The sequence below is a fragment of the Empidonax traillii genome, unplaced genomic scaffold, assembly GCF_003031625.1.
Source record: "Empidonax traillii isolate 1590-97213 ecotype Southwest subspecies unplaced genomic scaffold, ASM303162v1 scaffold581:size401988, whole genome shotgun sequence".
NCBI lineage: Eukaryota > Metazoa > Chordata > Aves > Passeriformes > Tyrannidae > Empidonax > Empidonax traillii.
This window is the reverse complement of record NW_020955774.1, coordinates 29,527-54,908: the sequence shown is the minus strand read 5'-3', so window position 1 is coordinate 54,908 and position 25,382 is coordinate 29,527. Positions and strand designations below refer to the sequence as shown.

Genomic DNA, 25,382 nt, shown 5'->3' with positions numbered 1-25,382 from the left:
TTTTCTTTTTTAAAGAAATTTAAAATAAAATACTCCACTTTCCATCCAAGCTTCCAGGAACTAAACAATTGAACACAAAGTAGTGGTCCATTTTTTTTTTTTTCAGTTGCTTATAAATATAATTTATTACCTGTTTAAAAATTCTTTCTTACACTTTGTACATGTCAGGCTGACAGAATAAATGCAGGCATTTACAAACAGGGGGAAGGAGAAAAAGGGAGGGGGGTAAGAGGCACACTCAGAACTAGTAAACCACATCTCCACTGTACAGCAATACAAATAATGCAATGGCTAGCACTTCTCCTGTAGTCAGTCAGTCTTTAGAAAAAGGAATTGCATAGAAGATACAGCAATAGGGAAATCAAAATCAAAAATATTTCTCCAGATCTGAATAGCAAAGAAAACAAATCCCATGAACCCTGGTAGAGCTGTGACATGGGAAGAGGAGGGAGAAATGTGATACATCTGGGTGGCACAGATGTTTCATTTCCTACAGGTCCTCCTTCTTTGCTTTGGAAAGGTACTGAAGATACCATCTTAACTTTTTTTTTTTTTTTTCACTCTTTAACAATAACAAACAGAATATGTTTTAGCAAAAAAAGTCTACCATGCAGATATGTGAAAAGAGTAATGCTGGGTAATGCCACAACTTCTGTCTCAGCTGTGTTACACACCGTGCTTCAAAGTAGGTTATTGGCTCTCAGCTCCAGTGTTTTTGCAAGGTACTTTGGAAGGTCTATGGGAGAAGAGTGTTTTGCCTCTTCTTCCTAATTTTGTTTACTTTCCAGACTGATTTTGCTTTTCATTTGTATCGTGCAAGCTCCCAAATTTACTGGCAAACGGTAGCAAGAGCCAGCTGGCAGCAGCCAAAGAAGCTCTGGGGGTTGTGCAAGCTTTTCTCATCTAGGGGCTATTGTCCCATCAGCTGCAAGCTGGCAGCTGGGGACCAGAGTGCCAGTGCTTGGAGAGCTACCTCGTCGTTCTGGCAAGGCCCTGCCTGATTACATCCTGCTTCTTCTCAGGCATCCAGAAAGTACTTACATGCCATGGTATGGGATGCTTTGAGAGAAGAAGGCAGGCTTTGTAAGCAGTTGAGGAGACTGAACCAGTACTAAATACATTTAGCTAGCACCACAGAATAAATGAAATACCTATTTAGGATAGAGGTTTGTGGGAGCTCTGGATTATCATTGCTTTTTTGCACAGAGTTTCTCAAAGGACTTTCAGATAAAGGGATTTTTAGTTTTCAGGGAGCAGTGTCAAGCTTAAAGGACAAGTAAATAAATAAACTAAATGCTCCTCTACAAGCAAGGAGCTTGAGCTACCAAACTTGAGGGCTCATTTCCATGACTTTGGTTCAAGTCCAATTCTAGTTACTTGCCAGTTCTTACTCTGTTGGTTTTTGATATTTTGCCTATTTGACCTTGCAGTGATGATACAACACTGAATTTTGACCTTTCCCTTCCCAAGCAAAAGTTGGTAATAAGAGGATGCCCATAACTAACATCAGAGCTAAAATCCTCCAGCACTAGTCCTTTGTTTTCTCCTCTTTTGTCTGTGTGTATACATACACACACACACACACACACACACACAGACACTTCACATTTCTGTTAAATTCCCACTTCGGAGGATGTCTAAGATACATACTCCAGCATTTAAAAATCTGCAGTGCAGCTCATTTTTTAACTCAAGCACAAGCTAGGAATGGATTGTGGTGGTGACCCCAAAGTCAGTAATTCATTGGAATCCCTGTGGGAGAAGGGCCAAAGGTTTGGTTTCCATTCACAAACCACTCACATCTTTGTACTGCCTGGTATTAAGCAAGCCAGCCTGCAAACAGTAAGTTACTTCATGGCCAGATGAGAGCCAGAGTAATTCCTGAAAAAAACTTCTGAACACTCAGTAAGATAGTTTACAAAGTGTCCTAGACATGAGATTAAAAAAAAAACAAATCCAAAATCAAGCCAACCTCAACAGTATCATCGTGTACAAAATTAACCTCAGAGCTGTGGTAACTACTTGGCTAGAGCATACAATGGTCTAAGGGCCCCCCCCCACCCCTCCCTTTCCCATACCCCCATCCCCAAAAGAAGAAAAAAGAGAACAAAAAAGAAACTTATTGTAGGTAGCAATACAAGACATTAGGACACTGTCCACAATGACTGGCTTACAGCATGTAAATACATTTATTCTATATGTAAGCAACAGAAATAGCAAGAAACCCAAGGAACAGACATGTTTTGCTCTGTGGGTATTGCAGACTCCAACATGTCTCATGAGTGTCTGCATTTCTGCCAGTGAGACGGAAAAAAGTCTCAGCCTTCCCTGGAAGCAAATACTGGGAGACCCTCACTGCTGCAAAATTTTCAAGATTCAGAAATTTTGGAAAAAAACCCAACCGAACCCCAAAGTTACCCTACACACTGACAGTCACCTTTACAAGAACACAACACAAGAAGAACTGAAGAAAAAAAAACAGGTGAAAAGGACTGCCTCCGATAAATGGTTTACTTGGAAATTAAAGGTTTTCCTCGAAGTCAGTAGATATTTTATATATATTTATATAATATATATACTATTTATAGCGCTAGTAATCAACATGTAATGAAGAGATGGCGTGGAGAGCAGCAAGACTGCTCGGGTACAAAGGTGAACAACTAAAATCATACGCATTTTAAAAAAGAGCAATAACTGGAGGATAAGAAGCCTGCAGCTTTTTTTTTTTCCTTTTCTTTTAAAGCAGATGTGCTTACCTGACATAAAATGTTACAACAACTTTTAAGAGTCTGTTCTGTCTGCCAAACGTCTTTGTCAGAGCCACCCCACAGGAAAGCCTTTTCCCACGCGAAGTTGCTCGCCGTGGTGGCAGCAGCATGCTGGAGCCACCGCTCAGCCCCACAAGATGGCACTGTGTCCATACAATCCAAGCGGAGGGACTGCTGCTGGTTTTTCTCCCACCAACAATAATACCATGAGCGGATCTGGCTGCTCTTGCTTTCCATGCTCCCTCCTTGGGGCAGCAGGATTGGAATGCTGAGTGGTGAATGCCACCAGCCCCTGCCAGAGCCCTCTCCCACAATGCACACCCAGCCACTGCTGTACTCCAAAAAAAAAAAAAAAAGAAAAAGCAGGGCAAAATTAATGCAGGGAAGTAAGAGGTGAAGTGGCAGCAGTGGCAAAGAATGAGCTGGGATGAGCTGTGACTCTGTGGAGTAACCTTCCTCTGCTTCTCCCTGCTCTGTCAGGGCCGGGGCAGCTGACATTATGCTGCGCTGGGATCCTGCAAAGGCTTATGGAGCAGGTACGAAGAAACCATCCAGCTCATGATTGCAGCAGGTGACAGAAGGTTTCTGAGCAGTTGGGGTGGAATAAGAGCAGCTCCACCACCCAGTGATGGTGATGCTGCTGCCCCTAGTCATGTTCAGCGATGAATGGTTATGTTCCTGACCTTCAGCCACCTCTGTGGATGCTCCTCTTAATCAGTGTGCATTTTTTCCTCACAATAAATCCCCTTTACTATGATGCTGTGAAAAAAAAATGCCCCAGAATATTTTAAGAAAGTTGTTCATCTGTTTTTCTTGCAGGAGGTGCGAGAATGTAGGTCAGAGAGCTGGCAAAAGGAGCATCCACTCATAGGAATACAGATAACTATGAGATACTTTCTGGTATGACCCTAGTGAGGAGGGTTCACACGCTGCCCACCTGGCAAAAGCTGAGAGCTGGGGAGCACCAGTGAGCCTGGGGATCAGCCAACAAAGACTGAGCTAAAGACAGGAAAGGGTCGAAGGACAGTTCAACTCATGAACCTGCCTTGGATGCAAAGTCATGAAGGAAGGACACATGGGAAAGGTGAAGCAGCAGAAACTTAAATACAACTGGTTGCACAAGAGGAAAAAAAAAGCTGAGACCTATTGTAGTACTCCAAGGTGAGTAAAAGGTGTGAAGAAAGGGCAGAGCTGGAAGCCCCAGTCCAAACGTCCTGAAGTTGAAAGCAAAATTTACATTAGCATTGCAATGGGCTGCATCAGATGCCCAAGATGAAAAAGAAGATGGTTGGCTGTTGAAAAGATGCCCATATAATCTCCACCTTAAGAGAAGGTGGGGCTTACACAGGCTAAATGCACACAGATGTTGAAAGTTACAATGTATATCCTCTGGTCTCCCGTTTTGACTGAAATGCTGGTTGGAAAACTGCCAGGTTACCTCTTAAAAAGGAAGGGAACTTTTTGTGCTCACTGCCCCAGCGGTCAATCAAAACCCCACTGGTTTTGATTGACCTTATTTACTGGTCAGGGAGCTGAGAAACAAAAGGTGCCAAGCCTATGGAAATGTCAAATGGAAAAAAAGGTCAGATGAAATTTTCATTTTGACCAATGACATTTTCAAAGTTACCTTCAAAAGCCCAATATGGAAAGCCTTGGGGAAAACAAAACCAAAACCACAAAAGAACAAGCCAACTCCAGTCACAGGAAGCGTATGGAGTAGGAATATGTATGGAGTGGGCAGGGGCACGTCTGTTGTGCACAAAAGCAATAACCAGGGCCTGGCTGGAAACCTGGAGTGGGTGGGCTGGGGAAGAAAAGGCTTTTTGTGCCAGAAGTAGAGGACAGACAAGTCTGCCAGTGAAACTACTGCAATCCTATGCACTATCAAATTACAACCATTTTTGATTTGCTTCTTTTACAAAATTCCCACTTTACCTGTTTGTGGTGGCCTAGAGGGACAAGCATCTCCTGATCAGCCGGTGAGAACGTGCACCTCCCTGCCTAGGCAGTGGTGGTGGCAGGAGCACAGTGAAGGCAGCAAACTGCAGTACACGGGATTTCAACTTTACCACTCCATTGCCCTACACTGACCCACAAGACACAGGCTGCAGCAAAGCCTGGGAGTATCTGTGGAGATCACCAAGTGCATCTCACACAGAAATGGCCCAGCAGAGGGTTTGCCACAAGCGTGGCAAACATCATTAGAGGAGGTGGGTTTCAATAAAAGTGAGTGCCTGCAGCTCTGTGGGGAATGAACAGGAGTTGCTGGCTCTTAGACCGCTTCACAACAAAGCAAACAATATGGAGGCCCAACCTCGATACACAAATCAGGTGGCCAATGTCGGTGCCTCCACATGCTTGCAGGACCTCTGACCTTGAATCAGTGGTCCATGTCTATTCAGACCGGGAGGCTGCCTCTGGTTCACAGCCACCTTGGGACAAGACTGCTTCTTGGAGCAACCTGTAAGCACCAGGGTGGTGTAAAACACCCCAGGGAGGGGTGCTGGGTCACATACCTGGTGAGTGCAGCTCAGTGACTTCAGCAGAGTGTCACCAGTTTTTACTGCCTTTGCATCTGGCACGATGCACAGCAGTGCTAGCGCGAGGTGGGCAACCTGGGTGGGTTGGCAGAGGACTTTTTTGGAGGAGTACGATGGCTGACAAAGGGAAGGACAGATGGCATATAGAAGAACATGCCTTAGAAGACCTTCAAGAAAGGGACAACAGGTTCTATAAAATCAGAAATTATTCATTCTGCTGCTGACAAAATTAGAAATAAAGTAATAATGGTAATAATAATAGTCATTATGATCCTTGCACTAAGTACTAATCAGTAAAAAAATTATCATAGTAACTTCTCTTTTATTTTTTTTTCTGGGTTTCTATTCCCTCCCCCCCAACACTCTGAATTGCATATCTGGCCCCCTCATATAGAAAAGGGGTGGAAAGGGTGTGAATTGAAAACTAACTCAGATCCTGCATTCCCCACTGTCTTATAGCTGTTCTCCACACAGGCTTAGTGGGGCTGCCTCGGGAAAGGAAGGGAACATATTACTTGTGTTCCTGCTTATCAGCCAGAGTACCTGCTTTCCAGATGCACACCTCTCAAACCTGATTTTCTTTTTTTTTTTTTTTTTTTTCTTACAAGTAGGTCTAGGAAACAGAACCATGACAGGAGGATCATTGCGAGACAACCAATGTGCAGAATTGTAGCCAAAATCTGAATTCACCAGAAACCAAAAATAGCCACAACCACCTGTCCATAGCCTTGTCTAGAATGGCTTTAAACAAAAAATATAAAGAGCCATGGACAGTCTCCTTACCCCTGTCCAGAATTTGATGTAAACAACATCCATAGAAACTGGGATTGTTAAGAAAGTTTATCCATATATCTGGATAGCAATAAAAAGCGTTTCCTAGGAAACTGTAAAATCCTGTACCAAGCAGTGTACAGCCAAGCCGAGAGGAACATTTCGTTGATTTATATTTTCAAGGTACAACTTTGCATGATTTCTTTTTGATCCTGTGATAATGTACAAGGAGAACATGTGTGAAGGTCAGGGCTGGTTTTTTTGTTTGCTTGCTTGCTTGCTTTCTTCTCTGAAATGTCTCTTGTGTAACTCATTGGTCTGGGTTTTCATTTCAATTCTCGTTTGCAATAACAGGGCATTACCGCTCTCTGCGTCTGTCCTTCCTGTTCACGCCAAGGCTGAATTAGTAATTTCCTTCTGCTGCCAAAGAAACAACTGTTTCATGTCTTCCCATTTCTTCAAGAACTGCTGCCAGCATGCTCAGGTTGCCATCAGGGAAATTCTGGGCTTCCCAGAGATCCAGGATCACCCCGGTGGGACTCGATTTTGTAGCAAAATAATTTAAGTACCTGCAATGAACCAAAAGGAAACTTTGAGCTGCGTGAAAACTACCTGAATTCATATGATTTCAACCCATTCCCATTGCTGGTGCTGTCAAGGTGTTAATCCCCTGTGCAGGCAGTCTGATCAGTCTGTATAAATGCTTTCACTCACCTAGAGGAACTTCCAACAGGACCCTTTTGCACGTACCTCCCTGGGCACTTCTCTGCCCAACCACACATAGGCAGCCCTGCTCACCTGTCCAGTTTCAGCTTGTGGGCCAGCATCCTCCAGTCGTGGCCTCTGGTCTGGGGTGCATCCAGGCTGCTGCACAGCTTTTGCCTTATCGGGAGGGGGATGCTGAAAGCGCTGGGCCCTACTATGGTGGTGATGGTGCCCGCTGAGTCCACGGGAGGATAATCGATGCCAGTAGGTTCCTGAGATTGGAAAGACAGGAAAAAAGCTCAAACAACCCATCAGTTTTGTTATTGAGTGCAGAGACAATTGTAGAACTGTATCCTCTAAGACTCAGTGCTTTTACCTGTAGCCCTCTGCCAATCAAGTGTTTAGGTTAGTCAGCTGGAAAAGAGAAATATTTACAATCAGCTTTGGGTAGATAAAAGATTCCCCCCCCCCCTTTTTTTTTGTGAGGGGAGATTACTACAGGTGGACATAATTGAGACCAGCTTAATTAATCACTCACTGGAAATAATGAAAGATGAGGTACCTCAACAGATTTCAGAGCAAATTGCTATTACTAGAACAGAATTGGGCTGACAAAGACCGCCTTCCCAACATGTCTCCAAGCCCCCCATGCCCCACCAAGTCAGCACCAGGCTCACACCACTGATATCCTTCTGGCAGCACCCATGCTCCCTGAAGCCTCTGATGCTCTGTAGACCACAGACAGACAGTTAATACCGTCCCAGGCACAAGCTGATCCCTCGTTTTTATGCAGCTTTAACTCTGTGCTGGAAATAGATGGAGCTGGAAGAGATGTGCTCAGGAGGGGGCAGCCATCGTCTCCTTTCCCCAAGACCAGTGCTGTGCTCAAAGGCAGTGTGGCAGCCAAGTGTTTCAAAGGAAAAGGCACCTCCAAAGCCAGCTTGTCCTCTGCAGGTATGATGTTGGTTCTCTCTGATGTGATCCTCCCAGCTGGGAGGCTCCCTATGACACCACTGTTAACATGGCTCTGCTGGGAATAACAGCAGGTGGCTCTTCTGGGCAAGGATTTTGTCTTTTCCTTGGCCTGGAAGGACTTAGCACCCACAGGCTTGGTAGCTGGTAGGACAATGGTAGCTGGCCCGTTTGGGTGGCTGGGTTTGTTTAGGAACAGCGATGTCCTCCAGGGTGGCTGAAAGCCCCACCAGACCTCACTGATGCCGACTGGCTGCCCAACTGTGCAATGGGGATGCTGCTCACACGTGCAGCACCTCCCACCTCCATTGCAAAAATCAGCAAGCACGGCTAGTTCTGCCTTCACGTTTCTCAATCTATTTCTCAATTTGGTCTCCTTTTCTGGCAGAAATGAGGGAGATCCAGATCACAGCCCCAGGCAGCCAGAAACAGTTCTGCTAAAGACTTGTCATTAAATGTCAATTTGTTTTCACCTCTGTGAGCTGTCTTGTTGCTTGATGTCAAACTGGCTGTTGAGAAGGTCTTGAAATACCTGAAACTATCTTAAAACCAGGTAACTCCTGATTTAAGCTGCCACTACATACCCCCCAAGGAGTTTCTTGGAGATGCTCACAGTCATGTGCAGTCTTTGATTTCCCACCTCTAAATGTATTCAAAGATGGAAAATGTCCATGAGTAACGAACAGAATTAAACCTTTTGCCTCCATTCTTTTACCTACATCAATTAATTGTCTTACATTCACAAATATGATATTTTTTGCCCCTCCTTTTTTTTTTTTTTTTAAATAGAAATGGCATTTTAGGCAGTGAAATTTCTACCCAGGGAATTAACTGTAATGTCCTCAGTTAACATGGCAAATGTGACATTGTGACATCTGTACTTGGGTTCCAAGGCCCTGCATCACGAACTGTCTACCCCAACCCCACTGCTTCAGGCAATGAGTTATTGCCCAGCTGTCTGGCAGCAGCAGCTGCCCAGGAGCAGGCAAAATTATCTGCCTGACATTGCTGCTGCCTGCAGGCTCACCTGCCCTGGGAGGTGGGAAGCAGCAGGGTGGTGACTGGGGCATTGCAAACAGATAACCTTTTCTTTATATTCTGGGCCAAAGGACACAAGTGCTGCCCTGGCTTCCAAGCTTGCTTGCAGCCTCGGGTGTTTTAGGATTTCTACAGAAGGAACCCAGGTATCCATGGAATTGCCCTGTGGCTCTTTTTGTGTGATTATCAACACTAGCAGTTAAAAAGAGGGCTTCAAAAACAAATGATGGGAGACCTTTATTGCAGTCTTCCTCTTGCTTTGCAAATGTGCATGTTTTGGCACTCACTGCATTTGTATTTTTGAAGTCCCAGTGACAGACACTGTAAAAGCCAGTATAAAACAATTTAATCTGGAGAAGTCTTACATCCTTTGCAGGGGACTAAAAAGAAAGCCCATAAAGGGAGGATGCAGGAAACTGTGTTACTATATTTTTACTGCAGGGTGACAGAGGCACAAAGGCAGATCTAGCAATAAAGAAAGATGCCAGCACACTCCTGCAATGCCTAACCAATAGCTGGATACCACTAGCCTAACCTCAGAAGAAAATGTGAGGCACCACAACTGAGGTTTCCTGAAGCCTGGTCTGATGTCTTTATCACACTTCTAGAGACATACACATCTGTTTCCAAGTTCCAGGTGAATTCTCATCAAATCTCTGAGTTTTTGGACTTTTTCCTAGTTGACCCTATATGCCAGCTCTTGGCAGCCCAAGGTCCTCCTGCCCCTTGCTTGGGCTTGGGAACATCATGAGGTGTAAACAACAAGGAGCAATTTTGCAGAAGGCAGCCTTGAAAGCAGTGGTATTATTCACTCCCTCTATTCATCCTTGATGGATAGGATCACAGCACAAGACGAGAATATTACCCTGTTCCCTCTGAATCTATTACCAGGCTATATTACACACAACCAGCTGAAGATGATTATAGTGTATACTTGCATTTCATTAAAGTTACTTTCAGTTCTTTCTCTTCTCTGTGAGGTTAAATTAGTGATTACCTCAATGCAGCACTTATTACAATAATTGTTTAAGATGCTTGTTTTACCATCTGTCCTTAATGCTATGTAGTCCCCAGATGAATCTGTAACAGTACACCCACTAACCAAGCAGATGTTACGGGTAATAGCACACAACGTTAGGGCCCTATAGCACAAGTAACTTTTGTCTCTGCTCTCACAGCCCTTCCAGAAGTCAGCCAGCAGTAATTGCTGCCTGAGGGTCTGCTCCTCGTAGCTGCCAAGGGTACCAGGAATAAAACCCACAGGCATATTCACTGAAGTCAATGCCACTTCACATCTGAATGTGTCACTTGGTCTTGGTCCCAAACTTGACTGCCCCAAGGAGCAAAAATTCTCCAGGTTGTATATAGCACTGGCAAAGACGTTCCCAAAGTCATGACAAAATTTCTACTGGACAATGCCAGCCATCAAAAGAAAAATCGCCAAAAATAATAGTCAGGATTCGTAGCAGTAGGAAAATACGAGGAGAAAAGTTTACTGCAACTGGACAATTTGATATTCCCTCTTGTACAGCAGCTATTATGTGGGATCAGAGGGGAGTGGCTCATGAAACATGTGGCACTGAAATTTTCCTATTCTCTTTTCTCCCTCTCCAGGAACATCAGGCATGATGGGTCTCATGGACTGACAGGAAACAGGACCAAGCAGTGCTTTGTGAGATGCATTAGGGAGTGGTAGGAAAAGAGCTCCTCCACAGAGAGACAGAGAAGTAGCGCTAGCAGGGAGACCAAGGCTGCTCTCCTCACTCCCTTGAAGGAGTGATTCTTTCTTCCAGAAGAGAGAAACTAAGGGAAAATGCAAGAGGACATACAAAGCAATGATTTAATCCATTCTTTATGTCCATCCCAGCAGTCAGGAGGAAAATGGGAAGCACTAAACAGATAGCAATGGGAAAGGTCATACCTCCTTGTCCCTTCCACATTCCTGCAGTTGGATAGAAAATGCACAAATGTCATTTACCTCTGAAACAGAGCAGTTGAGCTGGAAGATCTGTCCTTCTCCTTCGACCTGCCGCACACAGAGTTTGCACACCAGCTCCAGGGTATTCAGACTGAACCTTTCCAGTGTGAAGGTGCAGTGCAGGTTTCTCTGACATCCACTCCAGATGTGGTAAAAGGGAATCTCCTGCAGGAGGAAAGCAAAAAAGTGGAGTCAGAGAGGGATCTGAGATCACAGTATGGATGCTATGTGACCAGAGACCGTGGGCTCCATGCTACTGTGAATGAAAATGGTCCAGGGGAAAAACTGTCCATGGGATTATAGCCTGGCACCTGGTGTTTTTCAAACACACCTGTGCATGACAGTATTTCCAGTATTTCTGTAATCCTCACTGCTAGAATCCAATGTGAATGTTTTGTGTTGCTCACCTGGTATTTAGCCAGCAGTTTGCTCTTCCAGAGAGAGTGGGCAATGTCATGAATGGACAGACGGAGATTGTGAGTGCTTCCCTTAAAATGCAAAGCTTTGGGCTCCTCCAAAAGCTGCCCACCCATCTGCCGCTCAAGCTGCAGGACCTCCTGCAGTATTGGGATAAAAAGAAGAAAGTGGTTAGGTTTCATCAAGACAGCACAGTGATCTTCTGAGTCCTCAAGACTGTCTGTTGTAGATGCTGTTAACATGCGTAATACAGATTAAAAAAATACACAGGCATTGTGTTTCCCGGTGAACTGGAACTGCATTAGTGGATCTGAGAATAAGCCCCTCATCCCCTTCATACAGCAGCAGCCCAGCAGAAATGCAGGCACCTCTCCTTTGGGAGATGCAGTGTTATTCTGCATGTCCCTAATCAGAAGCTTAATTGCATGCTATTATATGGAATGCAAAGACTTTGCACACGGCAAAGTACAGAAATAGATCAGTCTTCTCCGTTGCTCATCAAACTGGACATCTAATGGTCGTTTTGCTATTTTGTTTTTGGTAATGCTTATTTGGTGTAGGTCCTGCTGATATGGGACCTGTGCATACCACTGGTCTTTTACCTTTGTGACCTCGTAACAAAGTGCTCTATAACAGAGTGGTACAGGAGATAACAGATACCTATGCTGAGACTGTCAAACGGGGTGGTGTGGAAACAATGCAAGACACTCTGAGCATTTTGTACATATGAATACATTAGTTCAGGGTTACTGAAATATTGATCATGTAATTAAAAGCTAGTGAGCCAAGAGTCTGGTCATTTTCTGAAGTTAAAAATAAATATAAGCCTTTAATTAATAAGACCACAGTGGAATATTGCCTACAAACAGCCTAACTGTAGACCACATGGGAGAAGCAAGTACAAAGGCACCTACATGGGCCCTGTTAGAAACCAACACAGCCTATCTCCGTCATATTTAATTAAAAGAGCCATCCAACCAATCAGTCTCATGTGGCCAAAGACAATCACACACAGTGAGAATGCTCAAGGAGTATATAGGCACACAAAACCAGGATAGTACCCCAGGCCAATTAAAGGAGGTTCCATTTTAGCTAAGCTACTCCTGACCACATTCAGGGCACTAGTTAGCATATAAGCAAAGCCCCCATCCCAGCATATGGCAGACCTTGAAGCTAAAACCATGGGGTTTTTTTATTGGCTGTTAGAGGAAAAGAAACAAAATCAGGACACCTTTCAGCTTAAGGTTACGCCAATGAATCAGTTCCAGCTTCTTTCCAGTGCCACCTAATTACTTTGTCAAGATGTCTAAAGAGCAATCAATAGCAATTATCTGATTACTATAGATCTTCATTATGTCCAAATTACCTCCCTGGAAGGGCCAGAAGAGGACTTGTAAGCTAATTGCAGATGCCACCTCTCAGGCATGTGGGGCATGGGTGCCGAGAAACTGCTCCTGCCTGTGCTGCAGCAGCACTGGGAGCTGCATTACTGTGGGGAAAAACACTGTGGTGTGATGCTGCACCATTCCACCCACCAGATCTGGGTGTCTAGTTTCAATATCCCACTTTTGTTGGGACCCTTTTGGTGACCCTTGGTCACCACAGCCATTCTACGTGCTCTTACTGGAGGATGCTGAGCAGCCTGTGCTTTTCCCATGCCCCTTAGCTAATCAATTAAGAATTAATAAGGCTGGTTTCTGCCATAACGGCATTTTATTTAGAGCAATGCTTATCCTGCTGGCTGGGACCTCTATGCTCTCCTGAGCCAAAACCTGAGCTGCATGTTCCTTGCCCCATGCTGAGGTGGTTGCAGCCCTGCCCACTGCCTCTCACCCCTGCTGTGAGGCAGGACTATGCCCTTACACCCTTCCTAGGAGAGGGTGCTATGTAAAGCATCACTCCATCATCAGTGTAACCAGAACAGCCACAACCTGGGCCTACTCATTAAAGGGGCACAGGCAAGAAATGGTTTTCAGTCTAAGCTGTTACCTTCCTTCAGTAAGAGGAAAAGGGCATTAAATAACTGAGAGAAGATCACAAGCCTGTTGTGCCCATTTTTGTGTGGTTGTGCTGAAGGCACTTACTGTGCAGTATGAGGCAGGTTGGGGGATGCCACCATGCTACAGCCTGAAGTCATTTGCTTGCCCCTAGTGAGGGAGGCAGCTGTTTTCATGCGCCTGTAAGCTCAGCCCCTGCCACACTGCCACACGCAGGCCACACACCTCAATCTCAGAGCCACACATGAATAAACAGAATAAAGCAGCTGGATTTTCTTTATAGTTATCAAATTATTGCCTTTTTTTTTTTTTTTTTTTTTTTTAGCAGACTAGCTTAGGCACCCCCCTCAAATGCAAAAATAAGCCTTAAAAAACAGAGGCCAGTGCTCGAGGTCACAGCTACCCTTACCCTTGCCCAAAAAGCATTTTTGCGAACATCCCCTCTGGGTGGCTAGGGACCTGAGGGGCAGAGGATGCTGCATGTGTGATCAGCGCTGAGCTTACACTGCTCTGCAGCCCCCAAGAACCTTAATAAGTTGCTCCCACAATAACTGAGTCCTTACTGATGAGAAGTCATTAAACTTCCCTACTGTACTGCAGGTGCTGGCAGTTGTGCAGCAAGTGCTTACTCTGCATGATGAGAGGGAAACTTCTGCTGGATAAACACTGCTCTGTGTTTTATACTGCAAATACTTGCCTTCCTTTGGTGGCTGTTAAGACACATTCAGCATATAGCACACTCATTCCTAGTTGTAAATAATAACAGAATGCATTTGGTTGTCTATTAAAATACACATAATCCCCTGCAAAGGCCCTTCCAAACCTCAGACATTTCACACTGCTCTTCCCTCCCCTGCCATGCTTTGCCCAGAGCAGCCAGCCTCAAGACACCAAGATGCTCTAGCTGGTGCCTCACCTGCTGTCTACCACTTTTCCTCCCTCTCCAAAATACTTTTAACCTCAGGTTCTGCTGGCCCAGCCCTGTTTGCATGCTGTGTCCCACACTCCCAGTGGTAACTGCCCAGTGAACGCCTTCCCTTTGGCAATATGGCAGTGCCAAGGATATCTTCCCTGCACTGCTGGGGCTGCTGTGGTACCAGCTGCTGTGAAAGCACGTGGCAAACATCCCAACCTTTTGTTTTCTTTCTCAGTAGTCATAGTTTGAGTCTGTCTCACAGGGATAGTTAGTACACACTGGGTTTTATGCACTGGTTCATATGCACCAGTTTATATACATCAGTTCATAGTCAACACTTCCATCTACACCCATTTTACTCATCTACAGCTAGTTTATTAAGCTCCTTTTTTTTTAAACTTTCTCCTTCCCCAGATCTTTCATTTCCAAAGAAGTGCAATTGATACTTTTTTAAGTGCCTGTGCCCAGCAAGTATGTGTGCTTGTCCTCCTGCAAACCACTAGATAGCTGGGTCTTGAACCCCATGAGTGGCCTTCCAGTCTTAGGGTAGATATGCCAAAAAAAAAAAAAAAAAAAAAAAGGAAATTAAAATGCATGAACTTACTATAAAAAAAAGTAGTAGGTATGAGTGGGATGGTGGCTTCCTGACTTTGCTCACCTTTCCTTACAGAACTACAAATGATCTCCCTTTGGGGTCTACCTGCAGCAGAAGCCCAAGGATTGACCTGCTGCCCTCCCAAATGCTGGCTGCAGCTTCTCAGATGAAGGATGTCCCTCTGTGTGGCTCTGTGCCTCTCATGATCCCTTCTACTGTCGTACCGAATTGGATTAACTTTACCTCACAACTCTCCCTTACAGTCTATTAGAAACAGACCAACAGCTCTTGAGTAACACCTAATTAGATTCCTCAGCTCTGACTGCATTAGCTGGCTGTCCAAGGGCTCTCCGACTCACTTATTATTACCTCAGGCCTTGTAGAACCCGTGGAAAATTGTATTACACAGCACAGACATAAAACCATCAGGGCTTTTGAAGCTTGATTGCTATGAAACATCCTTTTCACTTTCTTTTTTTTTTTTTTTTTTTTTTGGTAAGGACGAAAAAACAAAAGGGAAATCAGACTAGGGAAAAAAATTGTTTCTAAAAGGTTGACAACACCACTGCAGTGACAGAGGCCAAACTCCCAGGCCCTGTACAGACAAAACCACGCCGAAGTCACAATGTGCCTGCTTCAACCCTTATACTTGGCTGCCTTTCTTACATATAGTGAAAGAGTATTCCCTCAGCAAAGCCTATGCAGGTAAAACTTGATATCAGACAGTATTGGGGAGGAAAACTAAGCATGCTACTCGCAGTCATGGAAGTCACTGCTCTGAGAAACACAAACATCTCCCAGCTAGTGTATGTGGGTTTAAATCCTCATAATTCCCATGCAAAGCTGAGGGGGGAAAAAAAGCATATACAGCACCAGGATAACTCTGCTTAGTCAGGCTTTGAACTCATTTTGCTGCAAAGAGGTATTTGTGAAATTGCATTGGTTACAGTAAAAAAACCCCCAAACATCTTTAAATAAACTCCATTCTTGCACGTGCAGTTAGAGCTATGTATTTCATGAGTGTATCTATTATAGATACCATTGGTATAAATACAGGTATTTATAAAGAGAAACAGCAATTATGGTTATCTGTATGCTCATCTGTATGTGGTGAGCATGTGTTTTTGTGCATGCCAGAATTATGCACGGAGAGTAAGGTTATATATTTAGGGATAGCAACAGCTTTGGTTTATTTCAGTTGTGAATTCCCAACACAAAAAAAACTGCACACGAAGAGGTGTAATAAAGCAGTATGAAAGCAGGCAGTGATTAACGGGCCAGAAGCTTCTTTTATCATTATCATCTATTTACAAAGAAGCATTTATATGTTTCCCCATCTCTGGGGAGCTGGCACTTAGCATTAAAAATACATGAATAACGAATGAAGCCCTGTGTACCTTATGGCCTTTTAATAATGCAAAAACCTTAGGATTCAGGATATGATACAGGTAAACAAAGGAAAAAAACTGGTGGGCTGAAAACAGCATGAGACCCCTATGCAAAGGACAATTTATAGCATGTGGAGGCTAAACTGTAAAAAAGCAGCTTGTTGCCAAGCTCTTCTTCTAATCAGAAAAATAATCCAGTGAGTGTGAATACATGAAGCAGAGGATCTAATCACCACTATCACTGCAGTCTTCATACATCTGGAGAGGAACATTAGGAAAGCAAGTAAGAGATCAACAACCACCTTAAGAGCATCCTGTGTGTCATCAAGGCAGTAGACCCGGATGCTGTACTCCAGCGAAGAGCAGGACAATGGTCCAAAGATGGCCAGTTTGAGACGTTTGGCTGCTGCTTTGGTGATTGACTGTCCTACCAGGGCATACGTGCTGAGGGTTTCTGTCAGGATATGGCAGGCCTCTGGGTCCAGCTGGATATAGCATGGAGTGGTGAAATTTTCTTCCCCAACCACCACCACATCCTAAGGGAGAAAAGGGTGAAATTAGCGCATGTGATCCCTCAGAGCTGCTATCCTTTAAGGCAGCAATGCCCCTTTCAAGTCTGCATGATGCAAAAAGTCCTTGCTTTTTGCACCTTACACTAATCAAGATCAAAATTCCTGCTTCCACCTTTTCTCCTGTGTAGGCACAGGGAGGAGATGATTTCTCTGGGGTTGGTGGTAAAAAACTCCTCCTGCCGTCCCTCTCTTAAGACTTGGAAAGTCTTAATGATAGATAATGAAAGTATCACCAAGACTTCATTGAAAAATATATTGCAGAACTAATAATTTAGTGACCATGATTTAACACTTGTAGTCTCAGGCGTGTTGAATAAATAACTGCCCTTTACTTCCTAAGCATGACAATAAGGAGTTATAAAAACTCAAGGAAGGGAAGTAACCTCTACAATGGCCAAATGCTACATCTACATGAAATATCACCTGCTGCTTCTCCAGAATAATCCTCCGTGACAAGACTGCAGGGTGAAGAAAAAAAATACTTACAGCCTGAATGCCTGACCTCCCCACCCAGGGTGTGCAGGAAAACATCTCCCCTGCTAATGTCTCCATTCAACCCTGCATGTAATATCCTGCACACAACACAAGGTGCTTTGAACAGCTTTGAGAGAGAGCAGAAGCAAAACAGCAGCAGAGGATGATGACTGCCTCTTGCAGAGTCACCACGGGCTACTTGAATGCTCAGCACAACTTGCCCACTTCACCCCTGTTGCCTGCAGGTCTGCAGCACAACGTACACACCTGGCAGTACGTATGTTCAACTCATATTTAGCATTAAGCTTGGGCACCCTAGTCTCAGGGAAGGCATGTTTGCAAGGGTGGCACAATCTTTTTGGAGGCCAAGGTGCTACTGCTGAGTGCACCTCCCCTGTGACCATGCCAGGACCTGGCTCTGGCAGGAGGTGCTGGTCCTGAGTGATGCTGCAGGGGTGTGCATGAATGCATGTCTCTGTGTGTGTGTGTCTGTGTGTCTGTGTGTGAGGCTCAGCTTGGAGGAGCTGCTCCAGAACTGAGAGAGAAGATGGCTGTGTGATGGCTAGGGACCCTGTGGATGCTGCGGAGGCTGCACTAGTGCCAGTGTGGGCATGGCTGGCACAGCAACCTCCGTCAGGGGCAGGAGGAGGATGGGGAAGAAAATGAAGGGATGCCAGTAACACACAGGTGTAAATAAGGAACATATGTGCAGTGCCAGGAGTCAGGCTGGTGGGGTGCAGATTAGTTGGCAAGACAGACCTTGATTCGCTGCATGCTCCCTCCCAGCATGAGGAAAAGCTGGTGCTACAGGCACCAAGGGGACACACACAGAAGGCTTTTGAAGGCAATGCTGGACATGGCACTTTTGCTGCTGTCAGCCCAACTGCCTTCAGAAGCCACTCTGACCTTATCAAACGTACTGGTAGGAGAAAATGCCCTTGCCAAATTAATTATGAGACCAAACTGGTGGCAGCAGGTACCTAGGAGCACAGGGCTGGAGAGGAGGGCTCTGTCAGGATGGCCCAGGCTTGCTGAAAGCATCACTTTATGCTCCAGTTACAGTGGGAAGATCCTTGTGCCACACTGCCTTGGGATATTCGCCTGCTACACTGCTGGCAAAGAACCACAAGAGGCTCCCATCAAGCCTGCACTACCCAACAATGCTTGCTCTGCTTCCCTGAGTTTTCAGGACGCAGAATTCAATACTGGCTGCATGAACTGAATCAAAGTGATCTCCACCAACATCTTAGGAGGGAAAAAGAAAAGATATATATTTATATGTATAAGATATATACATTTTATTTAGCTGAATGATGTCTTGGTGCTGAAGGAGATAATTTGCAGCCTTATTTTCACTTTCTTGAAAACAGACTAAAAGCCAGGAGACTGAAAACTATTCTGTAAAAATCCTTTCTTATTTCTAAAGTCAAGACAGAAATCGTTTTCAGGTACTGCTTTTTATCTTGCCTATTTCTTTTGACCCCATGACTTTGGCACAATATCCTAGCAGAAACAGTAGCTTAAGTGCCAAAATCTGATGATGAAGGCTATTTTATGGAAAACAGCTAGAACCAGGAAGTGCCAAACTGCCTCAAGATAGCATTCCTGCATGGGCATTGGGCAGCTTAGATACCTAGTGCTGAAGGGCACTCCTGTCTGCCTGGAACAGCCAAGTGTCTCACATGGAAAACCCAAAATACAGGCACCCAGGTTCAGAAAGGGAAGTGAAAGACTAACAGAGAGCCCTTCATTCAGTCAGCACACAGGCTGGGGCTCCAGAGCCTCACCTCCCATGGTCCTTGGGCAGCCTGGTGCTTCAGCTGGATCTGCCAGTCCTCTGTGTTTGGTTCTGCACAGTGGTGCATGGTTAAAATGACAGGCCGGGTTAGCAGGGCTCCTGGTGGACCACAGCTCACCACCGGTGTCAGCAGGGTTTGACTGTCTTCTACAGGCGGCCTGATGAGGAAACAGAAAGATGGATACGTTAAGTGAGTTGAAAAAGACAAAAAGGTTCATTCAGGTATGCAAAAATAAAAAATCCCTCTCTTAAAATAAAAAGATCATGCAGGCAAAACAGGTGGGTTTCATTTTCCTTTATTTTTTCAAATCCAAACTTATGTTCTTTTTTTTTCTTTTTTTTTTCCCCAAATACCACTCATTGGTTACAATGCAGGCTTAGTAGATTACAGATCACATTTGCTGAGTGCCCTCCACTCTTGAAGGCTCCTTGCAGATGGTATGCAGAGGCTTCATTTCGCTCGTTGCCGAAATGTGGTCACTGCTGCATTTGGTAGTTGTTCAGCAACACACAAAAATGAATGGTGGCTCTTGTAAGCACCATGTGTGAGGACTATTTACTGTCAGGACAGAGAAAAATGAAGAGCAGAGGAAGACAATGAACTAATAAGCCTGTCTGAAACCTCCTAAGTGGAGAAAATGTGCAGTTTGAGTTCTGAGTTATCACCAAACCCACTGATGCTCCATTTTACTTAAAAGGCATTCAGATCTAGTAGAATGGCTATTGCAAATATGCCTGCAGGGAGCAGGCATCACTGGCAGTGATGGAGAAAGGATGAAGGGACAGTAAGGGATAGCACAGAGGGCAAAACACACTCTCAAAGCCCAAAATTTCTACTGATTACCCAGAGCTATTCAGTTAAAAACAGAGGTATTATCCAGTGTGCTGGATAGGAATGGGTTTTATGGGAAATCATGTCAATATTTAGGATACATAGAGTACACTGTAGTTTTAAGTGATAGTGTGCGTGTGTGTGTGTGCGCATGCGTGCACGTGCAAATCATCCCAGACCAACTGCTGAGGAGCTTAAAACAAGAGGAAGCATGAGTGACTTTAACTATCCTGACATCTGGTGTATGACAAATACAGCTGAATGGGCCTCATCAACTGCCTCCCTAAATAATAGAGGACAAGTTCATGATCCAGAAAGCAGCAAGCGGGAGATTAAAAGCGTTCAGTGTGATCTGCGCTTAAACTCCAGATCTGCCCACGGGACCTCGTATCCTCTGCTCCAGCAAAGGGTTCAATCCCTTGCTGCATTTACAAATGAGAATACATCTCTACTGGTCTCAGTGAAAGTAGTGGAGTTTATTTCTGCACGTCTTTGTCTTTACCAAATGAAAGAGCAAAAAAAGTAGCTGTAATCTTAGATAATATTTTCAAGGAGGCCAATTTAGGACAGAAGCTATTTTGATATCCAATTTATTGCACCTATTCTGGCTATTGCAAATCCATGTCCACAGGCATAATCTAATTTTGTCCTCCTTACTTTTCCCTGCCTGTCCCATTAATCTCACATAAAATGAAAGACAAACTTTTGAAAAATCCTTTTTAAAATGGGGTGAAGGCACTTTTGAAAACTGTCCTTTGTGGCTACAGATGTTGTGGGAAGTTTTTATGACATTTGAGAAAAAAAAAAGGTCTGGCATTGAAAAATTTAAATGTATGCAAATCAGTAAATCCAGATGATATGCATCTGTGGAAATTAACTGATGAGTTTACTAAATGACTTAACAATTGTTTCTGAAAATCCATGGACTGGAAACAAACAGCTGCGATATAGATGCCTTTCTAAAAAAGATGTAAAGTATAACAATCTGGACAGCTATCATGTATTATACTAGCTATTTTAGCCTAACAAACAGTACAGAAAATAAATGAAACACTAGCAGATAGTCCATCTCCTCTTGCATACCACAGGGAATCTCTGGATTCAGATTAAGAAGATGAGGTATCACTCTCTTGCAAGATCAGACTGAATAAATCATTGAACAGTTTTTCACTACCACATTCCTTTTTTTCCCAAGTCATTTACTTTGCTATTTTTTTCAAAAGAAGCAAGAAGAAGCCCAAAAAACACTCACAGTGTGGTGGTGGTTTTTAATGGTCATTGACCTTGGGCATTAGTAGATATTTGAATATTCTCCTACAGTCTAATTCCAGACTTTTTAAAAATATAACTATAGTATCTTATGAGAAAGATCTCTCAAAATTACACTATTTGTCTGGAAAGCTACAGATATGACCAGCTATAGACTTAATAATCTGGCTAAGCTAACTTTATCTAAAAGTACTGACCCATGAAAAAGGAAGGGAAAAAAAATACAAATCATATTTTTCTGGACTGAATTACAAATGCAGCAGTCAAAAAGAATACAGGAGTGAATATATCATGATCATTGTTATAAAAAAAAATACAGTGCCTTTTAGGTGAAAAATGAGTAAAAATCAACAAGCACTGATGCATGTGGTTCAGAAAATCCAGAAGGTCATTACAAAATAATACAGCACTGATACATCAGTCAGTCTAAAATTGTCTCCAAATAAAGTTAAGTTTAGTCACTCTTCCACAGCAAAATTTTTTAAACTGTCAAATTTTACGACTCTGATGAGGGGCATGATTCTATGCTGCAACATTTTATATCCAATTAGGAAAAGTATAAAAAAAAAATCATACACAACACCAAGTTGGAATGTGTTGCACACTGAGCAAATGAGATGGGAGGTGCATACAAGAATACGAAGGACATGCAAAAAATATCAAGGCCTAATATATTTTTCCCAAATTGTTAAACAGCACCTTCATCACAGACTTATGAGATTTATTGGGTGAGGTAGGCATGGTCCTGACTGGTAGTAATCACAGTGGGGTTGGATCAAGGGTTGGACTTGATGATCTCAAAGGTCTCTTCCAACCCAGCTAATTCTATGTTTCTATGATTCTATGATTCTATGACAGTCTGATTACTGAAGAGCAGAAAAATGGGCCAGTTGTAGGGGTGCTTGACTTTACAGTCCCAAATTCTCAACCAGACACATATCAGAGAATAGCATTACTGAACACCTGCCAGTCCTAGTGACTCTCCACCATCCACCTCATGCAGATAAACCTTTAAAAACTGAGATGTAATGAGTTGCAGAGAAGTTCTCAAGTGCTGTGAAATGGGTCAGTGTCACTGTTGAGATGAAATCCCAGCTCTATTGAACTCCATGCTAAACCCCTCTCTGACTACTGTGAGGCCAGGATTTCTGCTCACAATGTGGAAAACACCGCAAATAGCAATACAATCATTAAATTTACAGGTAAAAACTAATAAGGAATCATTGCAAGTAACAGTGGGAGCCAGAAAATAATGTAAAAGTTCCAGAGAGGGCAAAAATATGAGAAGGAAATAAAATCTTATTAATTGTACAGTAGCTCACGGTAGAGCAAAACAAATTCCAAAGAGTTATTTGGTAGCAAAAAAAGAAATAAAAGTGAACAAGATTTCAGGTGAGCTTGCTGCAACACAGCAGGCATCAACTTGTAATGTGACACAGTGGCAAAAAGCAAATCTGATTTCCGGTGCTGTATGGGACAATACATGTCAGAGCACACCATGGTGATATTCCCTTTCCTATCCAGCTCTAACATGACTGCAGGGAGCAAGGTGTTTAGGGATTGCAATGAGATCTTAGAAATAAAGACCTGAAACGCAGGGGGAATGATGCTAAACCATCCAGTGGCACCCAAAGAGCAGAGCGGTGCTCTGTGACAACTGACAGGACAAATAAACAAAAATCTCGACAGATTTTTTCTTACTTCTCATTGTTTTAAATTTCCATTTTAAAACAAAAGGATTATGCCTTGCTATAGCTAATGAGAACAGAAACAGATGCAGTAGACAAGATATATTATACAAGAGATATTAATCTTTCTGCTTCAAAGCATAAACCCAACACTAATTGATGGAATTAGTAAACAACAAATTCCCCTGAAGACAAGTTATTGTGTAGTCAGTCATTATGGGCAATTTTCTTCCTTTTCCTGAAGCAGGTGATGTAGCTCCAGCAAAGCAGGATCCCAGCCTAGAGGAGTGCCTGTTGTGATCCAATATTGTGATTTATGTGCTACAGATCACAGGAGACACAGGACAGAAACACAGAGGAACATATAGAGCAAGGGAGTTAGTTGTGGGCCGGTATCTACTTTCAGGCTGTCATCCAAAAAAGAACCCCAAATCCAGATGCTCCCAAAACCCCACCCATATGTGCTTCACTTTAGGCTTGCAGCAGTCTTGGGACAAATTATTAGAAAAGGCTGTGCTTTCAGCTGCATGATTCCAAAGACATGGTGTATGAACATGACATAAGCTGTATGTCAAAGAGATGTTTTTGTTTTACAAGGACCTAAGACTAAAGTTCAATTCACTGCTTAGCACTTTTATTAGAAGGCCCTAAAAGTAACCAGAAGGTCTTCAGATATTAAGATGTTTTCCCATGCCTCACAGCTTATCGAGAACAGTCAACTTATTTTTAAAAGCAAAACAAACTTTTATTCATTATATCTGGTCCCTTCACAATCAAATTTGTGTCTTTAATGGGATTACACATTCAAAACCGTCTCCCTGTAATATGCCAGACCATATTCATTAAGGTAGCTGTCAGGCAGCAGATGTAAGCACAACTAGATAAATCTCTGCTCCTCAGTGGGACTACATTGTGCTCCCTACCACCATGTGTACATGCTACAGGCGATCACAGCAGCTCAGGAAGCACAAGATGGAGCAGGGAGAGAAGGATTGCTATCTTGGAGCAACAGACGGCAACCCTTCTACACAGCTTACCCAAAAGTTAGAGGGAAGATATTTTCTTTCTCCTTTCCTTGCTGGGGGTTTATTTTTTAATATGTGTTCTTTCTTAAATTTCAGTCTTAATATTCTCTACTGACTCTGGTTCTTCTGCCAGTCCAGCTTTAGAAGGAAAATAATCTGAAAAGTTTGCTCTCCCTTTTTGCTCATGCACTGATCTTTTTTATGTTGAGTTTTTCTATTATAGTGACTGGCAGTTCATGAAATTGTCTTCTGGAGCTGCAAAGTAATTTTGTTTACGCAACTGAGATACAGAAGGAAGATGAAGAAATGAAATGTGGAAGACTTCAATTTCTTTTATTTTATATCACTAAGCTTAAAGTTTACTGGTGAAAAAGGCAATATTGCTCCTTGGATCAAACTCATTGATCAGATGCTTGACTTTAATGTACACTCTATGCATTTGCTATAGAGCCATTGATACAAATCCTGGCGAGGCTCACCTGACCCTTCTCTCTTTTAAGGTAGCTAATTTGGAATTTGTACATTTATGTGTACATCAAGGTCTTCAGGAATGCCGCTTGCTCTGCTCTTCAAGGTTGTCACATTTTGTGGGCACAGCAATATCCACTCTCATTTGCAACACCTCCTGTGTGATGGATTATACAGGAGTGTCCTTCATAGTGCTGGATCTGTTTAGTGCAGTTCTTGCCTCAGATTAGAGTATGCAAGAGCAGCTCCACCTAAAGCTGTGCAAGCTCAGCAGGGGTTCACACACAGGAACACAGGAACTGCCATACAAGATAAAACCAGTGGTCCATCAAGACCCAGACCCCATCTAGCACTGACCACTGCCAGATGTTTCTGAAGGAAGCACACAGCTCCACTAATTTAGCTCACAGCTACATTTGTTTTATAACCTGAGGCACTAAAGAAAATACTGAAGGCTGGAGGTTTACACTCATGCTATTTAACCCCTAGCCATGTAAGACCTAGGCTCTTACCAGGTACCAGTCACCTCAATGGGCTTATTTTATAGATGAAACCACAGCTCAAGCAGGGGACCTCTTCTTACAAGTCTCAAAGTTGGTGACACTTCCCCAGACTAAGGAAGGGAGCACCTGATCACCACAGAAAAAGCCACTGAGCTTCAAGATAGAAACCTGTCTGATAGCTGTGAAATACTCTCATGGGCTTGTCACTTTTTAAGTTACATATATATATATATATATGTAAACAGACACATATACATATATGTGTACAAACACCCATATATACATAGATATTCTTTTCCCCACTGTAGCCACTTCATAAAAGACATGGATCATTTCATGAGGTCAACATTCTTGGTAGCTGCTTGCCATCCATCCTGCCCCAAAGGACAGGCAGAATGAGGGTGAGCTTGCAGGACAGGAGTAGGAGTAACAACCTGCTGGAGTATCAGTCTAGTAAAAAAGAAAGCCCACTGTGCCACTGTTGGAAGTGGGACCGGCCAAAGCCTGCAGAGGATCGAGCTTCTGGCAACAACAGCTGCCCGGAACTGCCTGGGGGCCAGCTGCAAGGGGTCAAGCCGGCCTTAGCCTTGCAAACCTCTGCAAGATTCCCCTCTCCTGGGCCCCCAAAGACCCTCCTCCCCTTCTTCCCTAGCTATCCCTTCCCCCTG

At 43.6% G+C, this 25,382-nt stretch overlaps 1 protein-coding gene across 1 annotated transcript in view; it reads right to left on the bottom strand.

The window, feature by feature from the left end:
- Positions 1–4,665: 4,665 nt before the first annotated feature.
- The window catches only part of UNC5C (unc-5 netrin receptor C), a gene marked incomplete at its 5' end in the record, with an annotated part of 47,532 nt that continues 26,815 nt past the window's right edge, over positions 4,666–25,382 (bottom strand). The window contains 6 exons of the mRNA XM_027898159.1: positions 4,666–6,648; positions 6,878–7,056; positions 10,773–10,937; positions 11,180–11,329; positions 16,388–16,621; positions 18,919–19,087. Coding sequence (XP_027753960.1) covers positions 6,483–6,648; positions 6,878–7,056; positions 10,773–10,937; positions 11,180–11,329; positions 16,388–16,621; positions 18,919–19,087 — 1,063 coding nt within the window. The remainder of the gene's footprint in view (positions 6,649–6,877; positions 7,057–10,772; positions 10,938–11,179; positions 11,330–16,387; positions 16,622–18,918; positions 19,088–25,382) is intronic.